Here is a 27,290-nt window from a genome sequence, read left to right as displayed (position 1 = left end):
TGTTCATATGTAAAATTTACAGATCAATTAATTGTCTTTTTGTTCTTTTTTTTTTAATTATTATACTAATTCTTTAAATCAGTTTGTTTCAGGTACGCTAAAAAACACCAATTACATATTTCAAGAAAATGTATTATTTCTATTTATCACTAATTAATATCTTATGGAATTTTATTAATTATTTGCATAGTTTAATTTGTTTCAGAAACTATCGGGGTCAAAGAAGATGCATATTTCGTATAATATTCTTTTCCCTTTTCCTTTTCCTTTCCTTAATAGTATCGATATCTATCTATAGGAGAGGCGGCTAAACAAATCTTAGATTTTTATATAGGTAGATAGATAGCTCATAGGTATTTCGAGTATTAAGAAAGGCAGTAAGAAAACATTTAGATTCTATCTATGTTGGGATTAAAGTATGATCGAAAAATTTATTTGTATATTTGTTGTTTTTGTATAATATTAGAAAGATAAGATTAAGATGTAAATAGTGATAAATATAAGATCACAAAAGATTAATAAAAATTTTAACAAATATGAGTTTCTACGCGATATATGAAATGAAATATATAAAAAATTATTGTAGTAACTTATATTTTATAAAGAATTTTTACTAATTCTTTGTATCGAAGATTAATTTAATGAGTGTGGAATGAATGTGAATTGAGTGTAGAATTAAATGAGAAATACATATATTTGATAATTATTAATTACTAACTATTAAAAACTAATAATTAATAATTCTTTTGGTTTTATTGAAAATTTTTTGTAAATAAATTCGTCTATCTGTAAATAAGTCTTTGTATTATTGTATAAGAAAATAATTGCAGACTTATGTTTGTATTTTGAATCCTTAGGAAGTATGATTAATTACATTTAGAATTAACATATTTCTAAGGATATTTAATTAATGAAGAGTTTATGAAATTGTTATAATATTAGTAGTTGGCTTGTAGAATTGCTGTAAAAAAGTTGCTTAAAATAGAATTTGTAACTGCATGCATAATTAATGGTAATGTTAATGGTAATTAATGGTATTTAGTGGCGATATTAAGACTGATAGTGGTCAATAAAATAAGTATAAGTCTATATGAAATATATTTATTTTTTGTTCTCTTTTTTGGTTTATTTTAAATTATCAATATTTTATATTCTCATGGCAATGAACGTATAAAATATTGATATGAAATATATGTGTTTGCATATGTATTTTTATATGTGTCATATGTATATATGTCTCATTTAAAATTATATACGTTACATTAAAATATTTCAATCTTACTTTCAGATGTAGCTTATCGTGTCGGTTTTCCTTAGAATCCCTTTTGTTGTTTGTATTGCAAAATGAAAATTTGAAATGTTTTGGAAACGTACACCAAAAGGAAGATTTATCATTGATTTGAAATAAATTTTTGCGCAAGAGGAGGGTGAATGGTTAAGGTCTCTAATTCGCAGCAATTTCTAAGCCAATGAGATTTGTAAAATTATTATTATGTACTCTACAATTCATAATTATATCATATAATACAATTATGAATTTTATAGCAAATAATATGAGCTAATTGACTGCGAACGCGATTATTTTTTAATTATTATTAAGTTTTATTGAATTATTTATAACATCCTAATTTTTTTAAGAAGTTATGATGTTATAATTTGTTTGCAATGAGCATTTTATTGTTATTAATTCGAAACATTTTTTTTCGAGAGTGAGATGTTAATCTCATTAGATATCATGCATATTCCGTATCTTGTTTATGGATTATGTTTCGATTATATAAGTCTGTTTTATCCACGATATATCTTTAACATTCAGAAGATGATGCTGGTAGTCAATTCTGGTTCTTTTTCTATCCTTCTCTTGTTATTTGCTCTTCTTGTCGATATGTGTTTTAAACGACATTCTATAGATGGCATTGATGTTTCAGTTTTTATCACTTCTCGCATTATTTGCATTGTTTGTTTATACTTTGTTTAATAATAAAATTAATTGACTTACCCCGTATAGTTGACAAATGATAGGTACAATAGATGAGTTGACGCGGGTTAATAATGAATGATAACATACGATTTATTATACAATAACAATCGGTCACTTGTATATACACGAGTCTACGAAGTTCAGCGTTGGATAATTTTCCATCTATCTTTGGTCCGCTTCTATCTTTGAAGAGCTGTTTAAAATGAATTACAAGAATTCATTCGATTTCGCAAACCTTGCCGCATATCTTATTCTAAAATGTAGTCTACAATGACAGCGGTATAAGATTCTGTACAATATTTACATACCAAAAGTTTCACAAAAATGTTATTTTTCGCAGTTTTATAGATATCTTTGATTAATCGTAAAAGTATTGTCTTTTTGAAACAAAATTACATAGTCCACTCGATGAATGTTTTGCGTGGGAATGTTAAACACGTAACATCATTCGAAATTGAAATGAATATTACAAGAAGACAGAGATATATTTGCATGAGTTTGAAAAATTATTTTTCATATGATTATGAAATTTGTTATCGAACGAATGATATATATTTATAATAGATGAATTAACGGAAAAATATAAAATATTAAATAACAATACATAAATTAACGAAATGAAATATTAAATATAAACTAATATTTGACGTAATTAATATTTAACGCAATTAAATATTTAACATCGTTGTTTGGACAAATAATAAATGAATAATATATGGCTCCATCAAAATTTAATTAATACATTGAATTTGAATCTCAAATAAAAGATTCAAAAGAAACAATATTATCACGAGAGAGAGAGAGAGACGTCGCATCGAAGATGGGAAATATTCAAATATTAAATTTTATTTGCAATAAAAATTCGTGTAATTAAACGAATCCATTGCTTCCATATCCTCTTAATTTTAAAACGAGTATCGAGCAACGATCAACGAAAACAATTAACGAACAATCATCGAATAATCGATCGAAAGCTGTAAACGAGCGACGAATAAAATTTCGTTTGTCATCATGTTCGAACCCAAACACCGAATCCTATCGAACGATATTTTTTCCCAAGCAAAAATATAACGAAGGAACTTGCGAGTATTCACAGAACGCGATCTTTCTCTTGGAAACTAACTATCGGAGAGCAATACGGTCAAATCCGACGTTTGACATCTCATCTCTGACACCTCGCAAGGAGTATCCGGAGTGTCTGGTATCACCAGAGGTTCGGTTTGGCATCTGTCACTTCTCCTACAAGATTTCACGATCACCTTAGAACCTGTGCACAGCCTCTCCACTTGAACGCTCCTCCTCCAACCGGGGCCGCGCGCCGATTCACTGTTGTTGCTCGATTTTCTCCTCGCAGGAGAGGAATGCGCGCCCCGATTCCCAACGAGCAGCGAGCAAACTCGCCTCCAAACGTTCACTTCCTCCTCCCCCACTGCCCTTTTCTCCCTTCGCTTCTGCACGCTCTCCTTTTCACCTTTCACCCTCCCCACTCTCGTTTTGTCACCGCCATTCTTGCACAACTTCTCCACCTCGTTCGAGCATTGCTCCTCCTCGGACGACGCGCTGCTCGCCGAATCTCTGGCCACCAGTCGAGAAATCCTTGCGAGGAACGTGCCACCCCCCGAGGGGGCATCCCTCTTCCAGAGACGAGGAGACGCGATGCTCTTCATAGCCTCGACGATCCTCCTTTTCACCCACCAAATGTCCATAGATCGTATCTTCCGCACGGACGAGCGCCCCCTCGTCGTCGCCTCCTCGCCTCCCGTGTTTCTCGCCTCGCCTCCAGTTTTCCTTGCACGGTCGTCCCGTCGTTTGGCCAGGAAATACGCCAGGAACGCCTGTGGCATGAAAATAAAGCGGTTTTTCAGCGAAGAAATCCCGTGGTCGTTCGCGATTTAATTGGATCCCGCGAGCCGGGAAAATACACGAGGTGTTGATATATATATATTCGTGGGATATTTTTGGAAGATGAATATAACACGAATAAAATAATTATCTTTAATAGAATCAATTTTCTGAAGATTATTCACGAGTGTGTACAGAAATAGCTCCCTAAATGGCAAAGACCTTCGAGATCAAGCTTCACATCAATTATCGAATCAATTTTATTTAACCTCACATTTTCAAGTCTCGCAAACGCTTTTGTATGAGAGAAACGGAAGCGATATTTAATTGAAAAAGGAAAATCACAGGAAATAAACCTTATGGAAATTTAATTCATCTCGAATATAATTACGTTTAAAGATTGTATTAGTAAGATTGATTTCGAAGCGAACTGTCTATTTATATATAGAGATATCTCAAGATGCGCCACTGTATTAATTTACGACGATAAAGTTGACAAACGATATCCGAGACAGATGGAAAGACGAGGGAAGAGACAGAGGTTGACAGATTATATTCGTTACATTGGCGGGGAAAAAGTTTGCGGTTGGATTATACGGAAGTTCCCACGGGATATGGTTTATAATATAATTCGTGGCGGTTTCGTGCTTTACCGCCGCTACTTTAAACCTATCTCCGGATGAATTTCCGCCTGCTTTGGCGGCCGTCGTGGCCCGGAAGTTGGCCAACTTGCGTAGAATTGAATTTACAATATATATATATTTCACTCGATACCTTCGTTAATCACCTCATTCTTCTCTTTTCTTCTTTTCTTATTTTCCCAGAGTTGCGATACGTTTCATTTCTATTTATAGAATAATGGTAGGGTATAAAATTAGAAAAACGGGGGAAGAAAAACTCGGATCCATTACATAGTGTTCATCAGGTCGATGTATTTTAAGTGCAGAAACGACTATAAATATTCATGTGGTCGATCTTCGAATTCAATCATCGTGGAAACGATCTTTCTCCCTCATCGAATCCTTTGCGGGGTATAATATAATAATCCAATTTTAATCTAATCCAATCTCGGATAAGCAGTGGTGGTACTAATTAGAATACTAAATATGTAAAACTTTTAATCAGCTGGAGTATATTTCATGTTTATTCAATCGAAAGATATTAAAAAAAGAGAGAGAGAGAGAGAGAAAGTATAGAAAATCGATATTCTTTAATATTTCCGCGATATTTGAGCAAGATTCGAGGAACTGAAAATCTTTTTAATATACCGTCGTACGTTTCTTTAGATTGATCGGTAATTTTGTTGATTTCATTTTTGGATTATATAAAGAAGTATATAAAATTAATATTTTTAATCTCTTTCATCTTAGGATCTTAATCTTTGCTAGCTTCGTTTCATGGTGGATGATTTTAAAAATGGGATGACGAAGAAATACTCGTGAAAAATGCGTTTTGTATAAATCCTTTTGTCGGCAAGTAATAGAAAGTTTGAGATCAACTTAAGCTGGGATTATTCTCTACCTGCAAGTACAACTTTCTCCATTTAACGTACGTTTATTTATATTACATATACGTCGCATAATACGCGATTTGAAAAAGAAATTGTTCCGACATCTTGTTAATAAGAGACCAATACGGATATAAATATTTTCAATTTACGTTCAATTCGATCAAACGAAATGGAATTTTTTCTTTCTTCCAATAGTCTCCCTTTTTTCGGGGAGAAACGGTGTTATTTTCAATCATCCCTGCGAAAAATATACATATATCTATATATTATATTCGTTTTTTTATGTGTTCACATGAAATTCGAATAGAAATTAAACTTTTTTTTTTTAAATAAACCGAGGGGGAAAGAAAATGAACAAATTGAGAATTCGTATCTCTCGATCGAGCGTACTCGTTAATAATATATTTCAGTAAATTTTAATGTTTACCGTGCAATTTTTTTTTCTTTCTTCCTTTCTTTTTTTTTTTTTTTTTTTTCAATAATGAACACTCGTGCGTGCATCCGGATCGAAATTAAACGAACTGATTATTATTTGCCATAGAAATATCTGTGCGCTTTTACGGGTTTACAGAACAAAAACATCGATGTAATTGAATCGTATTTCCCCGCGTGATGCTCGCAACATATTTTCCATTGGAACGGGAACGCGCAACTGTTGCCGTGTTTTTTTTATGCATATGTACAAATTTTAATTGACAGGACGAGTAATTGGATTTGCGTCGGTATTCGATACGTCAACGGTACTTTTGCAGTACTGAACATATCGCTACATTCCGTGCCCCGTCGAGATACGTATATTTTTAACTAGTTAAAAATACGAGCTGTTAAGAAATACCTTTGGAGAATTTATTCAAATTTATAAATTTATAAATCGAAAGAGATAAAAATTGATCGAGAAAAACGGTGGATTATTTTTAAAAATTCCCCCTTTTTTCGATTGGTTCAAATTTTTATAATCGAAGATCATTCGTTTAAGTTTATTATTACAGTTTCCCCGATCAAAATTAACGGACCGACTGAGGACCGGTTACCTACATTTCGTAGTTTAAAAATTGATATTGCAATCAAATTTACAAATTTAGTTTTTGTTTCATTATTACCAAAAAAAGATTCGCAAACGCTTCTAATGATAAAAATTAAAACGTCAGTTTTATAACTCTGTTCGACATTTTTGTCTTGATTATCCGAAACCGATACTCTTGAAATATCATCCCCGCCCCGAGTATTGTTTCCTAACCTCTTCAATATTAATGATTAAAAAAAAAGAACTCTCCTCGTTGTTCGAAATAAAAAAAAAAAAATTGAACTGGAAACATTGGAAATGAAAACTTACCAAGATCAAAAGTAAGAGGAGGATAATTGCTGCAACGATGTACCAGCGATCGATCATCCATCGTTGGAAGCTTGCTAGGCTGGCGTCCGACAAGAGTAGCCTTCTCAGAGTTGCCAACGGTCCGCTGGGATCCACCTTGACGAATTAAAATTTGACGAGTTAAACGTTGCGTAATTAAGATCGATAACGGGATAAGGTATAAATGGAAAACTGTTCCCTGTTTCATCCAACAGAGGTGACACGAGATGAGAAACGCGGAGAAAAGAGGGATCGGTTGTATTACCTCTCGACATCTTTGGAAGACGTCGCAATAGCCATTGTAATCGTTGCATGGCGTGCCTGGTTTCGACAGCATGTCAGGAATATCGTAAGGCGCTGAATTCCATGCGAACGATGATCTGCAAAGAGAGGACTTCTCAATGCCCGTTTGCTCGACGAGCTTCGCTAACAATCCCGTTTCCCCTCGAGTTTTTTTTCGTTGCGCGGATGAGGGAATAGAAGATGAGAAACGAAATATGGATTCACGCGGATGAAGATTCGGCAAGTTAAAAATCCAAGGCGAAAGAATTTATCGTATTAACCCTTTGAGCGTTTATCGGTATAAAAGCGAGGAGGAAACTTTTTATCCAAGAGGATCGTTGAGACAAAGTCAAACAAATCAAAAAATGATCTTTTCGATATTTCAAATTTATAAAATAATAATATAAATGCGATGATAGTTTTTCCAAGTATCAGAATACATCATTAGATACACAAATTCGTATTGTTTGAACTTTTGGCTTGAAATCAATAGTTAATTTATTCCATTCGAGGAAAATAGACAAGTTGCTTTTCGTTTCGCGCTCCTCTTACGGACTCCTCTTAATGAATTTGGAAAATTTTGAAGAGATGATTTGAGTATGGAACGCTCGAAGGGTTGACCGATCGATGTCGTCGAATCTCCTCGAATTATTTATTTCCCTAGTAAAAGTTTCTCCCTAGCAAAAGAGGATAATTGAAACGAGAGGAACATTGGCGCGTATCGTAGAGGCGATCGTCTCTCACAGGCATGGTTGATCCTCTCCTGCCAATTTACAGCAGAGTTCGCAGCTTTTGGTCGGGGGATCGTCGGGTCCCGCGATGCACTGACAGGATTCCAATCCGTAAGCCAGGCAAATGCTCCCGGTACATTCCTGCAAGCAATGCGACAGACCGATAAAGTGTCAGCCTACTACTGGAATAAACCTCTAAATACGAGGTAATTTCCCAGTGGAGGGGATCTTTGAAGAAGGATAAACAATTGGGGATATCCGGTTTCCTCCTTTCGTCGTTTCTCTGTGTAAACGAGACGTAATTACGTTAGAAATTGTGTTTATCAGAACAGCGACCAATAAGGAAAATGCAAAATGTATTTCTTCGTCATAATACATGTATAACTTCAACCCCTTGTGAGACATGCCACTCATAATTCTCATTTGAACATCTCGTACAATCTTGAACGACAAGCAAGGATTACTAAATCATAGACCAGAGAATCGAAGAATTATTGGATATCGAAACGCGAATAAATCTTTGGAAGGGGAACGTGTTTCAGAAGGCACGTATAAAAATATTCTCGCAAAGTATCGTGGGAATTAAATCTTTTGTTATTTCTTGGAAAACGTGCATCATTACGTAGCACGTGGTAAGAACGAGCGTCGTTCGAAAACGCAACGGCAAAGCAAATTGCAAACGGCAGCTGACTCGTCCCATCTCGGCTCGTTATTGTACTTGCAGATTAGAAAGCCAGTATTTCGGGAGTATCGATTCGTAGCTGCCGATGCGTACTGTCGAATTGTTGCACGTGTGCGGCCTGAAACGCGTTTTCAGCTTGGCTGGCTGTAATCCAATGTTTCTACTCGAACTGGAACTAGAGGAAATAACCTTGCGCCGTTATCACCGTTGCCCGCTGTTCGATGTTCGTTTCGTAAACCAAGAAGGTAAACTTGGCTCGAAGTCGATCTATCTGTTAATTTCTCGGTTGGCGATTTTATCAAAATTCAGGTTCAGGATAAATTGGATGAATTGGTACGAGCATTATTTCTCAAATTTTACGATCATTGGAATTTCTATTCGAATAGTGATTTAACGTCAAAATAACGACGTTGAGATACGTTATACCTCGTAGATAGGAATAATGGTTAGAAATTTAACCACTATCCGTACGATAACCGAAAGAAAATTAAATCGAAATTGGCCATTATACAAAAATTTCCGATCAAAATTGACCGATCCCTTTAATTTCATTCCCTCGAATTTCGAAAACCATCCGTTCCACATCTCCTCCATATATTCTTCTTCCCCGTGGAATTAATTTGGAAAGTTGAAATTTAGTGAAAAAGCTAATTCGTAATTCTCGGCACACGGGGATTCATCCGATCGAAGATGCGAGCAAGGAATGCCTCTCGAGATTTCGAACGACAAATGAATGCACTATCGCACTCGATCCGAAGGATATTTCATTCCTCGATGTGCGTGTGCACGCCAGCCTTCAAAGCCTTAAATCCCCACGCTTCAAAGCGCGTAGGAAAATACCACGCGCACATTTCGAGATCGTTTCTCCGCTGGATTTTTCTCCCCAAGAACGAGAACCAATCTAGCCAACCATACTTGAGGAGAGCATTTGGTCGTTTCGTTTTTCGATTCTCTCTATGGATTTATTCCCAAAGTCGTCCACGAAATGGAAATTTAAATGCAAATATCTTGTCAAAAGGGAAAAAGAAGGTTTATTATTATCGGGGATTTGTTGGTAAATTATTCGGTTATTGATTTCGAATGAATGTTTCTTTTTTCTTCTCGTTGTCGAGCGCCGTCGAATGATACGTGATTGTAGCGTAATTGATTCGCGTTAATCGCGGGAAATGGCTGGCCTTCGATGAATAAGTAACTAGACGAGCGGCTAGTTTCGCAACAGGAAATTGTAAGTTGATGTAATCATTCTAGTTTGCGAATTTTTTTATTAGATTTCAGATAGGAGAGAGAAATTTCATTAAAAATTTTCGATCAAAGTTAATCTCTCGTCAATTCAAGAGGAGGATTCTACGATTCAAAATTTATTTCTTCCCTCGTTAAATTTATAAAGATCCAAACGATTCGACGAAACGAATCGATTCAATCGAATATTGTAAACACATCGCAACCAATTCATCTGATCATTTGCGTAAAAATCGGCAATTTCATTATGGCCAAGATCTAAATCGCGGGGAAAAATTTCCACGATAATTCTCAGAGTTAATTCGACGGAGAAATCGACCGTTTCCCGTGAACTTTGCATCACCACCCACCCCGTTGTTGTTGCGAAGGTGTCCCGAGGAGGCGGAAATTCACAGGATGGGAAAGGAATGACGTGTAACAAGAGAACGGTACAGGAAGCATGTACACTCACCCCCATGTAGCAGACGTATTCCTCGTTGCATATGGTCTTGTTGGGCTTGTTGATGGATGGCGGACACTGGGGGCTACGTCCGTCGCAAAAGCTCGCGTCTCTGCAACCGTTGTCGTCCCTGCACTTATCGCCGTTGCGCAGGGTGCAACCGGATGTGCAGCAAGGACCCTGGGAAACATGGCGAGAATGAACGACGCCGCACCGCTGCTCGTGTACACACAAGATATGGAACAGACGCGAAAGAAACGCGTGTCCAGTTGTGCGGAACGTGTGTACGTAACCCTCGATCGTTTATTTTCTTCTTTTTTTTTCCAGCTCGTCGAGAAATACGAGTGTGTTCGCGCGCGATGGATGTGCACCGCTTTGAAAAGGGGGCAGTCTCATTGTGAGAACGCTTTTATATCGGCTTTCAACGTCTATATTGTCCACGATATAGGTTTCGGATCTTTGGAAATCTTCTCCGGAATGTAACCGCGAAACACTCCGATAGATAGATCGTAAAATAGGGAAGTTGCTTTAATCGCTTTAAGATTATTTTTACGTTACGATCTGGCAAAGGGTTGTTGTTGATCGATTGCAAGATCTTTCTTCGATTTTCCATTGGTTAATTTTTTGAGGGTAAGTGAACGCCTCTTCTCGGCGTTTTGCTGTTCGAAAAGTAAAATGGGACGAAAAGAAGCAGTCTTCCTGCAATTTTCCATTAATTGCCATTTTATAATTGGTGTTGATCGCGCGTGGCTTTGTCCGATCGAAAATTCATGATTTACCAACCCGTCTGGCGCAACGCACGGTTGTTTTTTTTTTTAAACTCGGCCGCTTTGTAGCGCTCGTTAATTTATTTTCGCCACTCGTGTCGATGATAATGCGCGATCCAGTTGGAACGCGTTCCACACTGTATTGTGCGAGGCCGGGAACAATATCTCGATTTTTCGACCGATTTTCTGGACAGAACAATGGGCAACATTGTTGTGCGCGCCCGAGAATTTGGGGCAATGCGATATCAAGACCCTCCCTCTCGTTTTATTTTTGTTTCTCCTTCTTTCTTTCTCTTTTTAATTCTTAATTTTCCTATTTCGCTGTAGCTCTCTCTCTCTCTCTCTTTGTTTCTTCTTCGAGAAGATTCGTTCAAACTATTTTTCACGTATTTTTATTTCTAATTCATTTGCGCGGTTATTGGGGTTCACTGTTGTTTATCCCTTTTTCCGGAAATTTCTTTTTCAATTTTTTTAATTGCTCTGTTGTGCTCGCCACGCTTTCAATCGAAAATTCGCGGAAAAAGCGAAATTTGTATTGGATCCCATACATATTGGAACACGAATCCCTGGGACAACGGCACTTTAGTAATCGATCATCCTATCTAGTATATAACGCGATAAAATTTACGATAGTTGTACAAAAAAAAAAAGGTTCGCTCGATGTCGCACGTTGATTGGTGCACGCATGACTTCTTGATATTTCCCGTTGTATCACGCAAACATTGCCGATACATCGATCTGTACGTACGTTCATCTCGTATCATATCGAAACTCGAAATATAATATTCGTATTAATAAGTTAATGTATCTTTGCAGAAATCCACAAATCGTTACGTTTGAATGCTCGATCAAGCTTGTAATTATTATATATGCATACAGTCAATGACACGTGGTAGCGTACAGTAAACAAATAAATCGAAATTAACCGGCAAATAATGAACGATTAATAGGTACATTAGGCACATATTTGAATTGATTATAGTGCCGTCGATATTGAACGATATTATGTCACGGAATACATATACGTTTACTTTCGTATATAATTATGCGACAAGAATTTGTATATATTATAAAAATTTCTTCATCGAAGTTCTTTGTATCAAAAATCTAAACGTTTCAAATTTCATTCAAAGTCTAATGGGATTGAATCTAATCCGAATCCAATCTTTCATCAGTTATCAATTTTTCATTAAGATTCTGTGTTTCAGATTTACGCGTATAAAATATATAATTATCAATTTATATCGTTATACACGGAAATCTATTTGTGGCAGAACGTACATGCAATAATGAATATTTATGGAATTCAAAGAGCACGCAAAGCGGAAGTTTCAGACTTTGTCGAGATGATACGCGCAGAAGTAGTTTTGGGAAGGGGAAGGGCGCAAACTGTTTGCCAAACCGTGATTTCACGCTTGGAAAACTTTCACCCCGATTTTCTTTACAACTTTGGAACCGTTTCGATAAATATTCGAAGAAATCGAGTATCGTTTGACGTGGAGGATCGAAAAATCTTTCCGGGGAGTCGTTGTTGAGGTTTTTCAAACGTTTCACGATATTACGAAAGCGTTTCAGCGATTAAACCGTACATTAAAGACGTTGTGCTCGCTCGAGAAATCGTGATTCCTCCTCCCACCAACTTCTCGCCACCAACTTTACGAGATCCCCGGCTTTCCATCTGGGAAATTGCTGTATCTGCAATTACACGTGAAACACTCAGGCGGATGCGAGGAAAATTTAAAAGTACCGCCGTAGTTTCTAAGAAATTCGCAGTCCGGTTGGACTATTTCGAAAAGAGAATCTTTGCCCTTCGATTTTCACGAAATTCAAATGGACGAACTGATTTAATATATGATGATATTTAATATTCCAAGACAAGTACAAAACTGTATACAAAGAGATCGAAGCTTATTTATTAACGCTTGTAAACAATTTAAACTTGCTTTATAAGTTGAAATAAATAATTTGAGTTACGTGTAAATTACTTATCAAGAAATTTAAATTAGAGTTAAAATCTTCGTTCCGTTTCCATCTCACTTGATCTAAAATTTAAATTGCTCGCATAACTCGATAAATAAGTCTCGATATTATCACGTGTCAACTTTCCTTTCCTTTCCTTTCCTTTTTGCCTCTAAAATCGATTCTTCAAAAACTGATTCTTTCACAAACGCTCTATCTTCCAATAGTATCGCACGATATTGTTGCTCCATTATTTAACAGATTAAAACTAAATTCAAACGATCGATCGATCATCGTGCCGTTCGTTTCATCCAAAAATTTCCCTCTTAAAATATCCGACAACCATGCGAATCGATGAGGATTCATCAGGAGGAAAAAAACACCACCTCCCCCCGTGTCTCCCCCGATATCTCCTCGTATCGAGAAACTTGGTTGCACCGGGGAAACAGCAGGGGCATTGGGGATCTCGTCGCTCGACAATTTTCGATTTAATTAAATCGAGGGAGGGGGCGGGAAACGTTTAAGCGAATCGAATGATTTTCGCTTAACGTCCAGATAAGAACGATCCACGGTTTGAATATCTGATAGAGGGATACCCCCATGGGATCGGCAGCCGATGCTTGGAAAATAAGATTCCCCGGTCTGATACGTTTTCCGGTTCAACGAATTGGCACGGAGAGAGAGAGAGAGAGAGCGGGGGAAGAAATTCGATGCTGATGCAAGTGGATGTTATTCTCGGTGTGCGTGCATATATCAGGAAATAAATAACCCGATGGAAAAGTGCATTCGGCCCGAATGAGAGAATATTACACCGGGCAGAAAAATCCTGGCACGGTTTCCCCGGGATTCCTCTCGCCACGTAATTTACTAAATAAAGGTGTGAAAAAAAAGGGAAGAAGAGGAATAAAGGAAAAGGAAAGAATGATGTCGGAAAGATGAAGAGAAAAGAGGTTCGCCAATTACAGATTCGAAAAGATTTTCAATTTCCTTTCTAAGAGTCCGACGGCGCCCCTTTATACCTGGCCTCTTCCTATAGAGAATAGAAATGCCTCGTTCCAACTTGGCGATTAACGTTTTCAATCAGAGGGGGATAAGACTTATCTCTAAACGGCTGCGAAGCTGCAATTCCCAACGAGATTTAGGACTTGCCTTAATGCCTCGACCGTGCCGGCAATGTCAAGAGTCTCGCCCCTTTTATTTAGGCCCGCGCCTATCTCTGGATATATTCTTAATTAGAAACGATAAGGGGTATCGTTTCGACGTCGAGTTCATCTTCGAGGGTTACAATCTCTTCGAGGGGAGGGGGGGTTGAAATTTAAATTGTTGTTGTCGAGAAATATATCTTCCCTGGGATCGCTTCATCACACCACGCTCCACCCTGTGTTTACGTAATCGTACATCCTGTTAATTCGAGGGGATGATAAGTCTTATCTGGTGTATCATAATTTGAGCAGAGAGTTTCGCCATTGTTAATTTGGCTCGTAGTTTAAGGGGTACAAGATTTCTTGCGACGGGAAGATTAGAGTTTTCATCAGTTTATTTTTATTATTCGTTAAAATTAAACGTTCTTTAAACATATTCTACAATAATTTTTCGTTTATTCGTTCGAGTATATAATAGAAAAAAATTGAATTCCTGGTATTATCACTTATTGACGATTTCTCAAAGATCCGAGAACAATAGCGGAAGTGATTATTGCCGGCGTGTAATACACGAATCTATTCGGCACTCACACTTGGATCGACGTTTACTTGTACGGCGAACACGTAATAATGAAATTTGAGAAGCTCTCTTGCCAGCAATCTTACGCTCGCGCTGAATCTCGGCCCTCGAAACGTAATAACACGGTGTGAAACGGATCAATTTATCGAATTTCAATACTTTCAATGGGGAGAATCTTGCCGCTCGAAGGGGACGGATGGCACGACAATAGAAGGAAATCGTGAAACTCCGTCTTGAAGTAATTGCCGTTACAGGTGTAACGAAATGTCGCGGTTAACGAAGCAAGGATATTATACGAATCATCTTTGATGAAATTCATCCGGTTTGCCGGAGCTTGAACTATTTTCCCTGGTCGACAGAGATTTCATTCCCTTTGATATCCGCCACGTATAAATAATTGCCTCGCCATCTTTCTATTTTCTATTTTTCTATTTTCGGAACGATCGTTTCCAATTGTTTGGTCGAAAGGAAAATTTCGTCAAAGAGATTTAATACTTTTCGACGATTTATTAAATTTTTAAATGTCGTATCGTACTTAAATATCGAATACGGTTTCATTTTATATTTTTTATAAGTTCACTCTGGATAATAAAGTCTCGCTTTAGTAATAGTTTCTCGATTAACCAGATTATCGGGTACGATTAACAAAATTTAAAAAAATTTAAAAACAACTTTGAGCTATTATTGAGCATGCATTCAAAATTCTTTTGGAACAAAAGGTATAAATTTTCATATTTTTCATCGATATTCGATATATCCGTATAAATATTTCAAGCAATTAATCCTATTTTAATACGAGGTAAGCCGAATAAACGAACGACGCGGATATTCATCATCGATATTATTCAGAGTGTCGCGTTTTTTTCCACGTGACGTGATAATAAGAATAAGAGATGATGATCCCGTGAGATTTTCCACAGGAAAATGAACCACGTGTATAGGTGTCACGATTGAAACGCAAATGTGTGCCTGTCCATGTGCTTTGGAAATAGAACGCAAGAGATGGATTCATTTTACCGAAGGAAGTCGCGTTATCGCTTTGAAGGAGAATTGAATCTCTCGAGATGTATCTCTCGATCATATTCATCATCAAATGTTTTCGAGGATCGCGTCGATAATTTCTCCTTCCCTGTGGGCCAAAACAAGATGACGATAATCAGCTTTTGCTGCGACGCGTTAACAGGAAATATTATTTCAAAGCAAGATCGTTAACTTCATTAAAGATTGATTGTTCGATACAGATATTCTCCCCGATGCGATAGATTGTGTCGAAGCTCTTATCAAGTCATCATCATTATCGAAACTATTCGGAATAATTCCAACTTGTACGATATATGACGATCCTAAATCAAAGTATTAATCAAAATTTTCAAATGAATTTTTTTTTATATACATATTGTGAGAGATTTATTATTATGAGTTTATATTGGAAATGTTCGGTAATATTTCTTTTCGAGTTGTATCACTTGTATATATTTTCTACTTTTAATTTAAAACAGTTTTCTTATTCAATGTTTGTTATTTAATCTTCCAAGTTATATCGAATACAGCGTTGATCTTTCCTGATTTCTGACAAATTCCTACACGAATAATTCAGTGGAACCTTTTTCTTTAATCAATCTTTTATTTTTCGAATTCTCTCGCAAAAAGAAAAAAAAAAAGAAAATATTATTATCGAATTTATATGATCGTGTCTCAAGTGTTATCATTTCCCAATTATCGCTCTAACGCGATTAATAAAACATATATTTTAATAACCTAAGGACGAAAAATGCGAGGATGCATCGCCTATTAATAATCTCGAGACCTCGAATCCTGTTTGAAAATAATGCACCCTTCCCCTTATACCGCAGCTACGTGTTTCCATCCCCGCAAACATGCTCTTTCCGCTTTATCTTTCTAGTACCCGGTTGTTTTCCTTTCCTCCGACTATTTATCTTTCTTCTTGCACCGTCCCCCTGTTTTCTTTCCTCACTAGCAGCTCGTTTCCCCTCCTCCACCCCCCTCCATCCCACTCTTTTCCTCATCAGTCTCGACCCCGCACCTCCTTCGTTATCTTTCTCAATTTTTTCCTCCTCCTATTCTTATTCCACCCTTCCTCTTACGAGCTTAATGTCCACAGTTTACTTCCACCACCTTGCTTCCTCCCTCTCTCTTCTCCCTCCCCCTGCCTGCCCCGCCCCTTGTTTATTGTCCTCCACGTTCAACTTTACTCGAGGAAAGAGGAGAGAGAGGAGGAAGAGGGGGAAAAAACGTCGTCCATTCGTCTACGTCCTCCAAGTTTCACGAATCTACGTGTTTTGCATCTGGTACTTCTCTCCGTGTGCACCTAATGCATCCGAGAGAACGATGCCATTTTGGTATTTTCGTTTTTCACTTGCTTCCCTCCCCCTTCGACTCACGCCAGATCTCGATTCGTGATCCTTCTCATTTTTTCGTCCGCCCCTTTCCGCTTATCGGAAGCCATGCACGCTAGCAATCCACGCGTGCAATGATAAAATTTAACGAGCTCTACCCGAGATACGATGATTTTCACGTGAAATAATTTTTTAGCGTTTTAAGTATGAAATTTAAAAATTCAACAATACTGTAATTTAAATATTTTGACGCTACTCGGTGATACGCTTGGTTGATATTCGAATATTATTGATTTTGAGAATTTTTATGCATCATTACTTCGAGATTATCCGATTGCTTAAAGACAATCTCGATCTGGAAATGATTATTCGTAAAAAAAAAAAAAGAACTAATTGCATTCGATTGTTTGGTGGAAAATCTTGGGATCCGAATTCGAATTCGATTCTTCGAACATAATGAATCCCGAGCTCGCGAAACAAAAGCTGAATACGTCGAAACGAAGTATTTTAAATTACAGTCTATTCACGATTTCCACGCGTAATAATTAGTAGCCGTGCGCGAAAAGGAGACGAACAAAAAAAAAAAAAAAAAACGTAGCAATTACCAAGTCGGTTGAACAATACCCGTGTAATTTTTCTCCACGATTGGAAATCTCGTTACAGCAATAAAAATTTCCAAAGTTTAGCGCATTAATTAAAAGTGGCAATAGTGTATTATGAAGCAGGAAGAAGAAAAAAGAAATCTAAAGTCGAATTACTTTCCTCGTAGATCTCTCCAAGATCTTTCATAGATTTGTCGCATAGTTTGAAAGCTATTCGTGTACAAATTTCGTAAATAGTTTTAATTATCTTTTTATAATTTCCTCTTGCCTCGTGAAATTAAATTCACTAATTCCTAACTTCTCTCGATTAAATGCAAAGAGTCAAACGTCTCCAACTCGCCGAAGTTTCCCGGAAGGAACGAAGAAACCAATAACGTGTTGATTTCAATTCGATCGCGTTTCTTGAAACAATAGTATTAGAATTGATCGATAGTGGAGGACGATACGCTCGAAAATTAAATCGATCCTGTGTTTGCACCTTGTCGATAATAACACGGAATATATCCGGGAACTGGAAGAGGCTGGAAACTAATTCACAACCCTCAAGTTCACTCATGGCGGTTCGTGATGGAGTAAATTTGTTGGAGCGCGAAGAATCGTACATGTACGAGATTGCAGTTTCCAACACGAAGCACACCGTCATCGAGAAAAGTGCTTTGGTGAATGGCCTTGTATTCAGAGAGCCATTATTGTGTTGTGTTTTCAGCCGGTGGGTGTAAGCTCAATATTTAACTAATGCTTTCTCCTACCCGTTTTCCTTTTTCTTTCCATTCTCGCGTTGTTGTTATTTCATTCCTCGTTGAATCGTTGGAATCTCGTGAAATATATATTTTTCTTTGTAGTTTCATTCCCTTCCTTCCTTTTTCTTACTTTGAATTATTCAAATATGTATTATTTAATCCCTGCTACTTCTTTTCACATTTTTCTTTATATCTATTAAAACTGTTCATTCCGTCCGCTTGATTTTTTAGAGAAGAGATTGGCAATTTTTTGCAAATATATTTCCTCGTCGTATTCACTCGATCGCTCGTTTGAATTTAATCACGTTAATTGTCGATGTCTCGAACTTCCTCCGAACGATCCTCCGCGCGAAATCAATGCCGATGGAACAGTATCCTCCCTCGAGTTACGCCCGCATTCGATTTCGATGTACGCGCTCGAGGGATCGAAGGAGCATCGAAGTACGTGCTTGCATAAATTATGAGAACGTCTCGATTTCGTGCACTCGTTATCCGCCGTTTAATCATCGCGACGCTCGCGATATACATAGGGGGGAGGGGGTCCAAGAGTTCGATGGAACAAACGACGCGCTCTGGTTGGATTAACGCGGAGTTGGAGATTCATGCGCGGCGACGAGCCACGTGTAACGACACGTTCCGCGTTTAATTACGTTAATAAACATAGAAACTGCCTTGTTATCAATTAGCAATGCTACGAGTAGGAGGAATGGATGTGTTCGTTTCGGCTTTTATCTCGAGACGATTGGTTTAACAAAACGATATGGAAGATACTTGGAGAATAATAAGGTTGGCTGGCGAGATGATAATTAAGAAAAATAGGAATGTTCGTGAACGATATATACGTTTTATAGATTGTAAATGGAGGAATTTAATTTACGTTGATGTTATTTTTTAAATAAAATCATAGATAAGTGGAATAAAACACTTATAGCTGAACAATGAAATAGTAAATAGTTAGGTGCACAAGTAGAGAGAAAATTTTGGAGATGAAACTTTTTTCTTTTCACAATAAATATATCGAATAATAATGAATAAGAAAAAAAAACGTAACGTGCTTTAATTCGATAAAACAATCAATAATATTAATCCTTAAAGCATCGATAATTGGAATTTCGTTCCGCTTTGTTAATTTATCAGAATCCAATTAACGATGTCCAATTAGCGAGTTAACGTCAATTTTAGGAATTACGAGCGATTGTTAAATTTGGGAAGTATTTCGAAATCGAATTTTTTTTTTATCATTAAAAACGTTAGTGAAAATTTTCGGTAAATGCGACGTAAACGTAAACGAAAACGAATCAATGAGGAAATGCGACGTTTCGAGGAGGTGGGTTCGCGTCTGACAGAAAAGTTGGCATTGCACGCTCGCATTCCGTTTCCTACATTACGCTTTCAAGATATTCAATAGGAATTCATAACATATTCAACGTGTAGCTTTCGTAGAAAATGAAAATGAGTCTCTGTCGAAATTTCAAAGGAACTCACTGCTAAAGGGGTGTATTTGCAACGACTGTAAAAATATCTCTCTCCACGGAGATCTTGAAAACTTGGAGCATCCGACGTTACCGTTCCTTTAATATTTCAACGTAAATATAACCAAGAATTTGACATCCTTTCACTGAAAAATGCAATTTTAACTTTCAGTTTGCTACATATCTTCGCACATATTCCTTCAATTTCACTCGTCCCATCCCCCCCCGAATCAATCCCATCAATTTTTAAACAAAACTTTATCCCTATGAATAACTTTACTCATTCCGTATTTTCGAACGTCTCAATTTTTGTCTCTTCAATCCTGTGATCATAGAATACATGGATTCGCACATTCCAAAATTATTTTTTTACAAGTTACGTCTTCGTTATTAAACAAACATAAGATAAGAATACGGATCAATACGAACAGTCTATTTTTTATTCATACTCGATAATTATCGAGTTTGAGGAAAATTCCAAGAATTTGTTGAAATTCACGAAGAAAGAAGAGAGAAATAACCGTTCCAAGTTTCTCGAGATCTTTCGAGACCTTTCGATCGGTGAATCGACGCCGTTTATCTGTCCACTCTCGTAGAACGATCGAATGGTGGAAAAAAAAACAAAGAAAAAAGAAGCAACTGGAGGGCAAATGAGGGGACATTAGACTTAATCACAGTTCACGAGGGAGGCTACACTATCCGGACACGTAGAAAACGAAGGAAAAGTGCCACTTACTTGACTGGGGCTGCACACTGCACCATCGGCAAGACGACAAGGTAGCTCGTGAAGGGCGTGATGGAGCCGTTGGGGATGGCAACAAGGGTCGTTGCAGTCCTCCTCCCATCCGCAATCGCATTCCTCGCCATCTTCCACCACGCCGTTCCCGCAGATGGCGTTTTGGGGCTCTGGAAAATCATCGATTCTCCATTAACTCGACTTGCCATTTCACCGACCATAAACTCCCTTCTTCCTCATTTTTATTTTTAATCGGTATTGCGAAGAAAGCAACGGACTCGAAGTCGTTCGCCTCGATACTACTCCATTACTTTGATCGGCTCGAAACGAGCGAGGAACGAGCCACGAGTGGAGGCAAAGTGGATGGAATAAATGTTAGCTTGATTTGCAGCTTAATGAAAACCTGGATTTAAATGAAGCTCAACAAGTCGACTGTGGCTATGCGTAATGTAATCAATCCGCGTCAAGTGGTTCTCGAACAGCTCTGTGATCGAGGCCCTCAAATTTTTCGCCGCAAGGGAATTAGGCAAATATGAAACTTTTAAATCGCGAAATTGTCGAATTCTTCGTGAAACATGATCTATTTATAGCCTCGTATTAGCAAGATTTTTTTTAATCAACGATTGGAATGTTCATGTTATTTTATGAAAAACAGTTTTGACATGGAACGATTTGTCCCATTCTTCTTGATTTTTTTTGTCTTGATTCTTTTTATCTAGTAGTTCGAAAAGTGTGCTGTCAAGATGTCCTTATATTATTTTTCAATCCAAAGTTATCAATTTCCATCCGATTCAAACGAGAATAATTTCTGCTAATAATTTCCCTGAAATGGAGCAACTTGCGTTATTACCATTCGTCGTGGCAACATTTCATTTCGTTCTCTTTTTACCCCTCTTCGTTTTCAACTACCTCGTATAACGTGCATCGTATCCATGTTCGATATTCGAACAAACTTTTTCCTGTTCTAGCTTCCACCAACGGTCACAGATATCTTTTTGTTATTAACAATTAACGAGTCGTGTCTGTTTCTTGTTTGCTCGAGTTGTCGCTCGTTTGCCCGTGCGTTCAATGTTCGTTTCCAGAAACGAGTTTTCTACGGATCGTGTAGAGAGTCCGCTATTAAAATTGCAATTGAGTTGCAATTAGACTCTGCCTCGGTCGATATATCGAGTCACCGTTCTATCTTTCTTTCGTTCTCCATTTTTCCGCTCTTCTACGGGATAGTATTCTTGCAATCCTTTTTTTAAAGATATAATTTATTAATAGGAATGGTATACCCAATTTTTTTTTTTTGGAATGGAAGTGTTTATCGTCTTCGATGAAAATCATTGTAAAGCACTTTTTGACGATAAAATGAAAAGTTTTAAATCATCCCACTTTTTGGATTTTCATATTTTTTTGATTCGTGTAATAATCGTCTAAAGAATTGGATCGATAATTATTATGTTAGATCTTATTTATTTCAAATGTCTGATTTTAATAAGAATTTAACAACATCTATGGTTACTTTTAATCTAAAATGTATCTCTTCTCAAGCAAATTTTTAATCTCGTTTTCAGAAAATATCTTGTCTCTTTAATTAAAATATTTCTCTCAAATGTTAATTAATACGGTCCCCATTTTTTTTTAAAAAAGTGCTGTTTGAAAAGTTTCGTAATAATAACGCCAGAGGAATATAGTAATAAATTTCATATACCGCCACCAATTAAACTGTTCATATTTTTTGTTCGCATTGTCTTTGCTGTATAATTAGACATTGTTATAAAATGGAAAACTTTTTTCAACCGTTTCCTATCGGCGATCATTTATTTTCCAAAACTTTATTTTGTACCGAATAATTCTCCTAATTAAAATTCAACCTTTAAAATTTTAGATATATCATTAACGAGATGCCCTTAATACATTCGTTTCGAAAGACCAAACATTTTTCCTCGAGTAATCCAACAGAAAAATGGCGAAAAATAGATCGTTTCCAAGATCTTTCGTGTAACGAAAAACTAACATTAATATTGAAAATATTACTACGATCGTCACGTCGTTTTTTCTTCTTTGAAATTTACTCGAGAGATGATAATAAACATTTCTCAATACTACATCAATGAAGAGATGAAAAAATAAATTATCAGATAATCGGATAAAATATTTTTTGCAGCCAAATATCGTAATAATCGTACGTATAAACCATTCAGGTGAACGACTGAAAAGCTCGGTCCAGAAAAATTCTAAGAACTTGAGAATTAAAATTTGAAAAGCCTCTTTATTTACCGGCAAAACATCCCTTGGACGAGCGGGCTTTGGCATTTAGAACTGGATTTATGGAGACCAGGCTGCAAGGGCTGAATCGATTGTTGTTTCGTTTATCCCCGCTGGTGGCTCTTGCGAACATTATAAAATTCCCGTCCTCCCCGCCTGGTGAACACTCGTCTGGATCGTGCTGTGCTCGACAGAAAGATGCGATAAAATAACGATTACTTAAAAGATTTGCATGCAACGTCTGTAAATAATTTGATAGATTTTTTAATACAAAGTTTCAAATTGTCACGCTTTTTTTAACTTTTCCAAAAAAATAAAGATCCGCTCTGCACAGAAATTACAAGCACAGAGAAGTATAGACAAAGATGATCTCAAACATTCTTGGAAATAGTTGAACGTGAAACTTCTTCTCTCGTAACATTGCAGCACCAACTTTTCGAACAATCCAGCGCTTAATTGCCTAGGACATTATTCGCATTCCTTCCTTGAACACCTTTCTTGCACGGTGCTGACTCGTTGATTTTTCCAAGAAAGAAATGCAATTTTCTGTTTTTTCGTTTACACGAATATGTGCAGAAAGTGTTGAAATTAGAACAAGTTTGAACAAGTAGAATGCAATTGCAACAATTTATAATATAAACGATCCTTGTCAATTTTCGTTTTTTCTTCTTTTCTCGTTTGTTCTTCTTTTTTAAAACTTGGAATACAAATTGTTACTATTTGTAATTATTTTGTATCGGAAGAAACTCTTCGTATTTGGAAATTTTATTACAATTATTGACATATTTTTACTATATAAAAAAGAAAGAATTTAATTGTTGGAAATATTTTTCGTTAAAAATGAGTATAAGGTATTAATTTTCACGGCAAAAAAAAATGATAATACGTTTCATTTCATATCAAATCGTATGCTTTTCTTCGTGGAGAAAAATGAAACATAATATTTTATTTTTTAAAAATCAATAAAACCCGGTAACTCGCGTCGATATTTATTAAAAAAAATTATATTAAAAAATATGAAGGAACAAAATTTAACTATCAAATTTAGAAAGAACTCGCATTATAATGAACATCAAACGTCGAATTTGACGGAACAGAAACCTATTGTATATTTAATCACATATTTAAGCCACATTAACGAATCGTGAATCAATTTATATCACGAACCCGTCTCGATTGTTCGAATCACGATATCGAGAAGCATTATTCAATGCGCGAAAAACATTTTATGATCAACATGAAACGCGTGGATTATTCGAACAAAGAATTTCAAACGATCGCATATCTAACGAAAGGGAATCACGAGCCCTCCGTCGATCGAAATTGGACAAGGATCGTTTACGTTATGATATCCGTCAATTGCTTCGATTCGCGGCGCTTGCTCGCTGAAACCAAAAGCCCCTCGAAACTTTTCGAATGCGCTACCACTACTCGCCGACAACATGCAAACCCGACGCAAACCCGCGTTCAACTTACAGGGGATCCGAAGTTGTGACCGATCTCGTGAGCAAGGGTGACGTGAGAAACCGTCGGTGGTACGTGTTTGCCGTAGTTGAGGAGGGTGATTATACCTGTGTTCAGCGATTTCATGCTACCTCTGTAGTGCTGCAAGACGAAATAGCGTTAGTTCCCGGGCTAATTGTCTGAGTATCGTGAATGCGGACCCCGAAACCATGTTATATTCCAGACGGCGCGCCATCGAATTAGTTTCGTTGCTGGATCGAGGCGGGGGAAACTTACCCCGTTTTTCTCGCAAACTCCGCCCGCGTTTTTCAGATCGCCGGTCCACGCCAGGCCCAAAGTTCCCTTCTCGAAGTCACGATACGTGAACATGTACGACAAACAAAACGCGTCGTAGTCCTCCTCTGGAAAAAGTTTTTCTTAGCTTTAGCAAGTTTTAATGGAGGGACGATTCCTTGTTTGAAATTTATTACTATTTTTCGGTGTGATGTATATATATATATATATATATAGGTAGAATAAAGGTGCAAAGACTGTATAAAATAATTATTTAGAGAGGATAAAATTCATTTGTAAAATTTGCATAAACTGTAAATGGAAAAAGATTTTGAGTTTGAACGATTCTTCGTAATAATTCTGTACGTTATTCTTAAAATGTTTTTCAACGATGAGATAAAATTCATTACGTTCTTATTTTGAAATATTCTATTAAAACAAATAACTTATTCTAGTTCCAGTCCAATATTACGATTCAATAATTACTTTTTATTTTACATCTTTCTTATTCACCGTTGCCATCGTATTTTATGCATAAAGATATTTTCATCCGTGCAAAGTGGCTAGACACAGTCGACCTTGAAAAAACGTGGAGTATGCGATGAACACGCGGTCGTAAACAACTCTATTCATTAAAATTCATGCATGACGTTCATAGAGTATTCATTGCTCGTTTTATCCCTCCATTCTTACCCTTCCCTCCTCCTCTGTCCTTTCTTCCATTTTTTTTTCTTTCCAAATGTCCTCGAAAAAAATATCCCACGAAGAGAAGAGGGACTTCTCTCTCTCTTTTTTTCCCCCCTTTTCTTTTCTTTTCTCCTTTTTTTCCCCATCTCGTTTCATATACCCGAACAACGATTCCCCAACGGAGGAAAGTTGCCACGGAATAAAAAAGTTGGTCAGAAATTAAATTACCGGACATTCTGGACGCCTGATTTATTATTTTTCCCGGATAACATCTCTCGGCTGATGATTGGGCAACTCGGCTGGGGATTCAACGCCGCCTGAATTTCTCGCGGCCCATCAGATAGATCAACCGGTAGTCGAGATAGTGGTAGTCGAATTAAAAACGAGACGAACTAAGAGGCGACTATTTGCCCGTTAAGGAAATATCGGGTTCTCTCGATTCGATGCAATTGCGATGCTAGTTTGAATACCACGGATGCGGAATTAGACCCGTAATTGCTTCATGACGGATTAAATGACGAACGAAATTAGTTCGGAATTGAAATTTGATCGTCGTACGCGTTGCGATCGGTAAATGGGATCGGTTGAAGAAAAAATATTTCAAGGTATATTTCTTTCAATTTTTATCAACGTAAGATAGATTCGGTGCTCGTTTATTATAATTGGAAGATTATCTGGAAAGAATGAGACTTCGAAAATTTGTAAATTATCCGTAAACTTGATTCGATAAATTTCGCATGTACATGTTCGAATGATAGAGTCTCGCAACAAGTTCGAGAATGAAATAACATTTTATTAATACGTTTCATTTTCTTTTCCAGTTGGAACGATTGATCATATATCTAGCTTGATGAATTTTTAAAATTAATTTTCTCAAAAATTTAAACGATAAAATTACATTCTACGATTTCTTTTTATTATCACATCAGAATCAGATTTATTATACGCTTCTTTTTTCTTCCTATTCATACCACGAATTACGTCTAATCGAACCAAAAATGCCTTAGATCGGTGACGGAAAAGAAAAAAAAACCCTAGAATCAATATCGAGAGCACGAAACGGTGACCAGACGTGGAAAATAAAAGCGGAGCGAATCATCGGAAAAACAACGTTTCTTTGCACAATGCTTTTTGCAATCTGAATTCACGGTGAGCAGGTTTTTGCGGCGGAAGAGAATGGAACACGGGATACGTGTTTGCGGTGTGGCGTATCTCAGGAGGCATATTTGGTTACTAGATGCCCGCGGCAAATACGTCATGGTCGGTTGCTGCTTCGGTTGTGTTTCTCGATTCCTAGCTATATCAGGTGCATAGTACTATTGCGAGTTATTCGCCAAGAAATGCTCGTGCGTTTCTATCCCTCGATTTCAATTCATTTTCCACTCGCTTGGATGAGAAGAAACTCCCTCCTCACCCTTTGTTACGATGAATACTATTCAATTAACGTGAAAATCGATTTTTTTTTATTTTATATAATGGAAAATATATTTTCTCTTTTGTGCAATATAAAAATTCAGCTCAAGTTTTCTTTTCTATTTATTTCAAAAAATTAAGGATACGACAATTGCGATCATTGCAATAAAACTTTCTAGCTTCGAGCTAAAATTTATCCTAAGATATTAAATGTGAAGAATTTTGATACATGGGACTCTGTGCGGGCATTACCAATGAGATTGTCTTCGCTGTATTTGTCATCAATGAATATTCAGCGTATTGACGCACACCGAATTCACTGTACATGTCAACATCATGCATACGTCGTCGGTGTGTAGTAGATGCTGTCAATTGTCGAATAGCCGATGACGTAATAGCGATATCGGCTTCAATATCTATACGGTGTTCCATCTAGCTAGCATCTATCTGTTTATATAAACACGTCACGGTGGTCACCAGCCAGAACGTATAACTACGGATGAACCAATATTTACCACATTTAATAACTATTCGTAATGAGTTTGGACGTTTCCACGCGATCGAAATAAGAGGGATAAGATAATGATAGATAGAGAGACGCTGCGGATAATAACAATAGAACAGCTGACCGATCGTTGTTCCTGATCCTTCATCGATATTACATAATCATAAAATGTTGTTAAGAAAAATTTAAATTAAAACAATTTTACAGTAGAGACATCCTGTTGTGCGATATATTCATAGTCACACAAATAGAGAATTAACTTTATCGAAGAAGAAATATGAAT

The 27,290-nt window shown here is 36.8% G+C and overlaps 1 protein-coding gene across 8 annotated transcripts in view; it reads right to left on the bottom strand.

Moving 5' to 3' along the window:
• Positions 1 to 2,046: 2,046 nt before the first annotated feature.
• Positions 2,047 to 27,290, bottom strand: part of LOC108000950 (disintegrin and metalloproteinase domain-containing protein 10-like) — a 212,526-nt gene continuing 187,282 nt past the window's right edge. For 6 of the 8 annotated variants that reach the window (XM_062077793.1, XM_062077800.1, XM_062077794.1 and 3 more), the window contains 9 exons: positions 24,406 to 24,530; positions 24,142 to 24,270; positions 22,678 to 22,846; positions 20,413 to 20,582; positions 10,070 to 10,237; positions 7,711 to 7,838; positions 6,950 to 7,064; positions 6,667 to 6,801; positions 2,047 to 3,816 (listed from right to left, as the gene is read on the bottom strand). In XM_062077793.1, coding sequence (XP_061933777.1) covers positions 3,100 to 3,816; positions 6,667 to 6,801; positions 6,950 to 7,064; positions 7,711 to 7,838; positions 10,070 to 10,237; positions 20,413 to 20,582; positions 22,678 to 22,846; positions 24,142 to 24,270; positions 24,406 to 24,530 — 1,856 coding nt within the window. In that variant the 3' untranslated portion in view covers positions 2,047 to 3,099. The remainder of the gene's footprint in view (positions 3,817 to 6,666; positions 6,802 to 6,949; positions 7,065 to 7,710; positions 7,839 to 10,069; positions 10,238 to 20,412; positions 20,583 to 22,677; positions 22,847 to 24,141; positions 24,271 to 24,405; positions 24,531 to 27,290) is intronic. The other 2 variants (XM_062077797.1, XM_062077796.1) reach the window with 2 other exon arrangements.

The sequence above is a fragment of the Apis cerana genome, linkage group LG8 (genome assembly GCF_029169275.1).
Source record: "Apis cerana isolate GH-2021 linkage group LG8, AcerK_1.0, whole genome shotgun sequence".
Classification (NCBI taxonomy): Eukaryota; Metazoa; Arthropoda; class Insecta; order Hymenoptera; family Apidae; genus Apis; species Apis cerana.
Note: the sequence above shows the minus strand (reverse complement) of the source record. Positions and strands in the feature narration are given on the sequence as shown.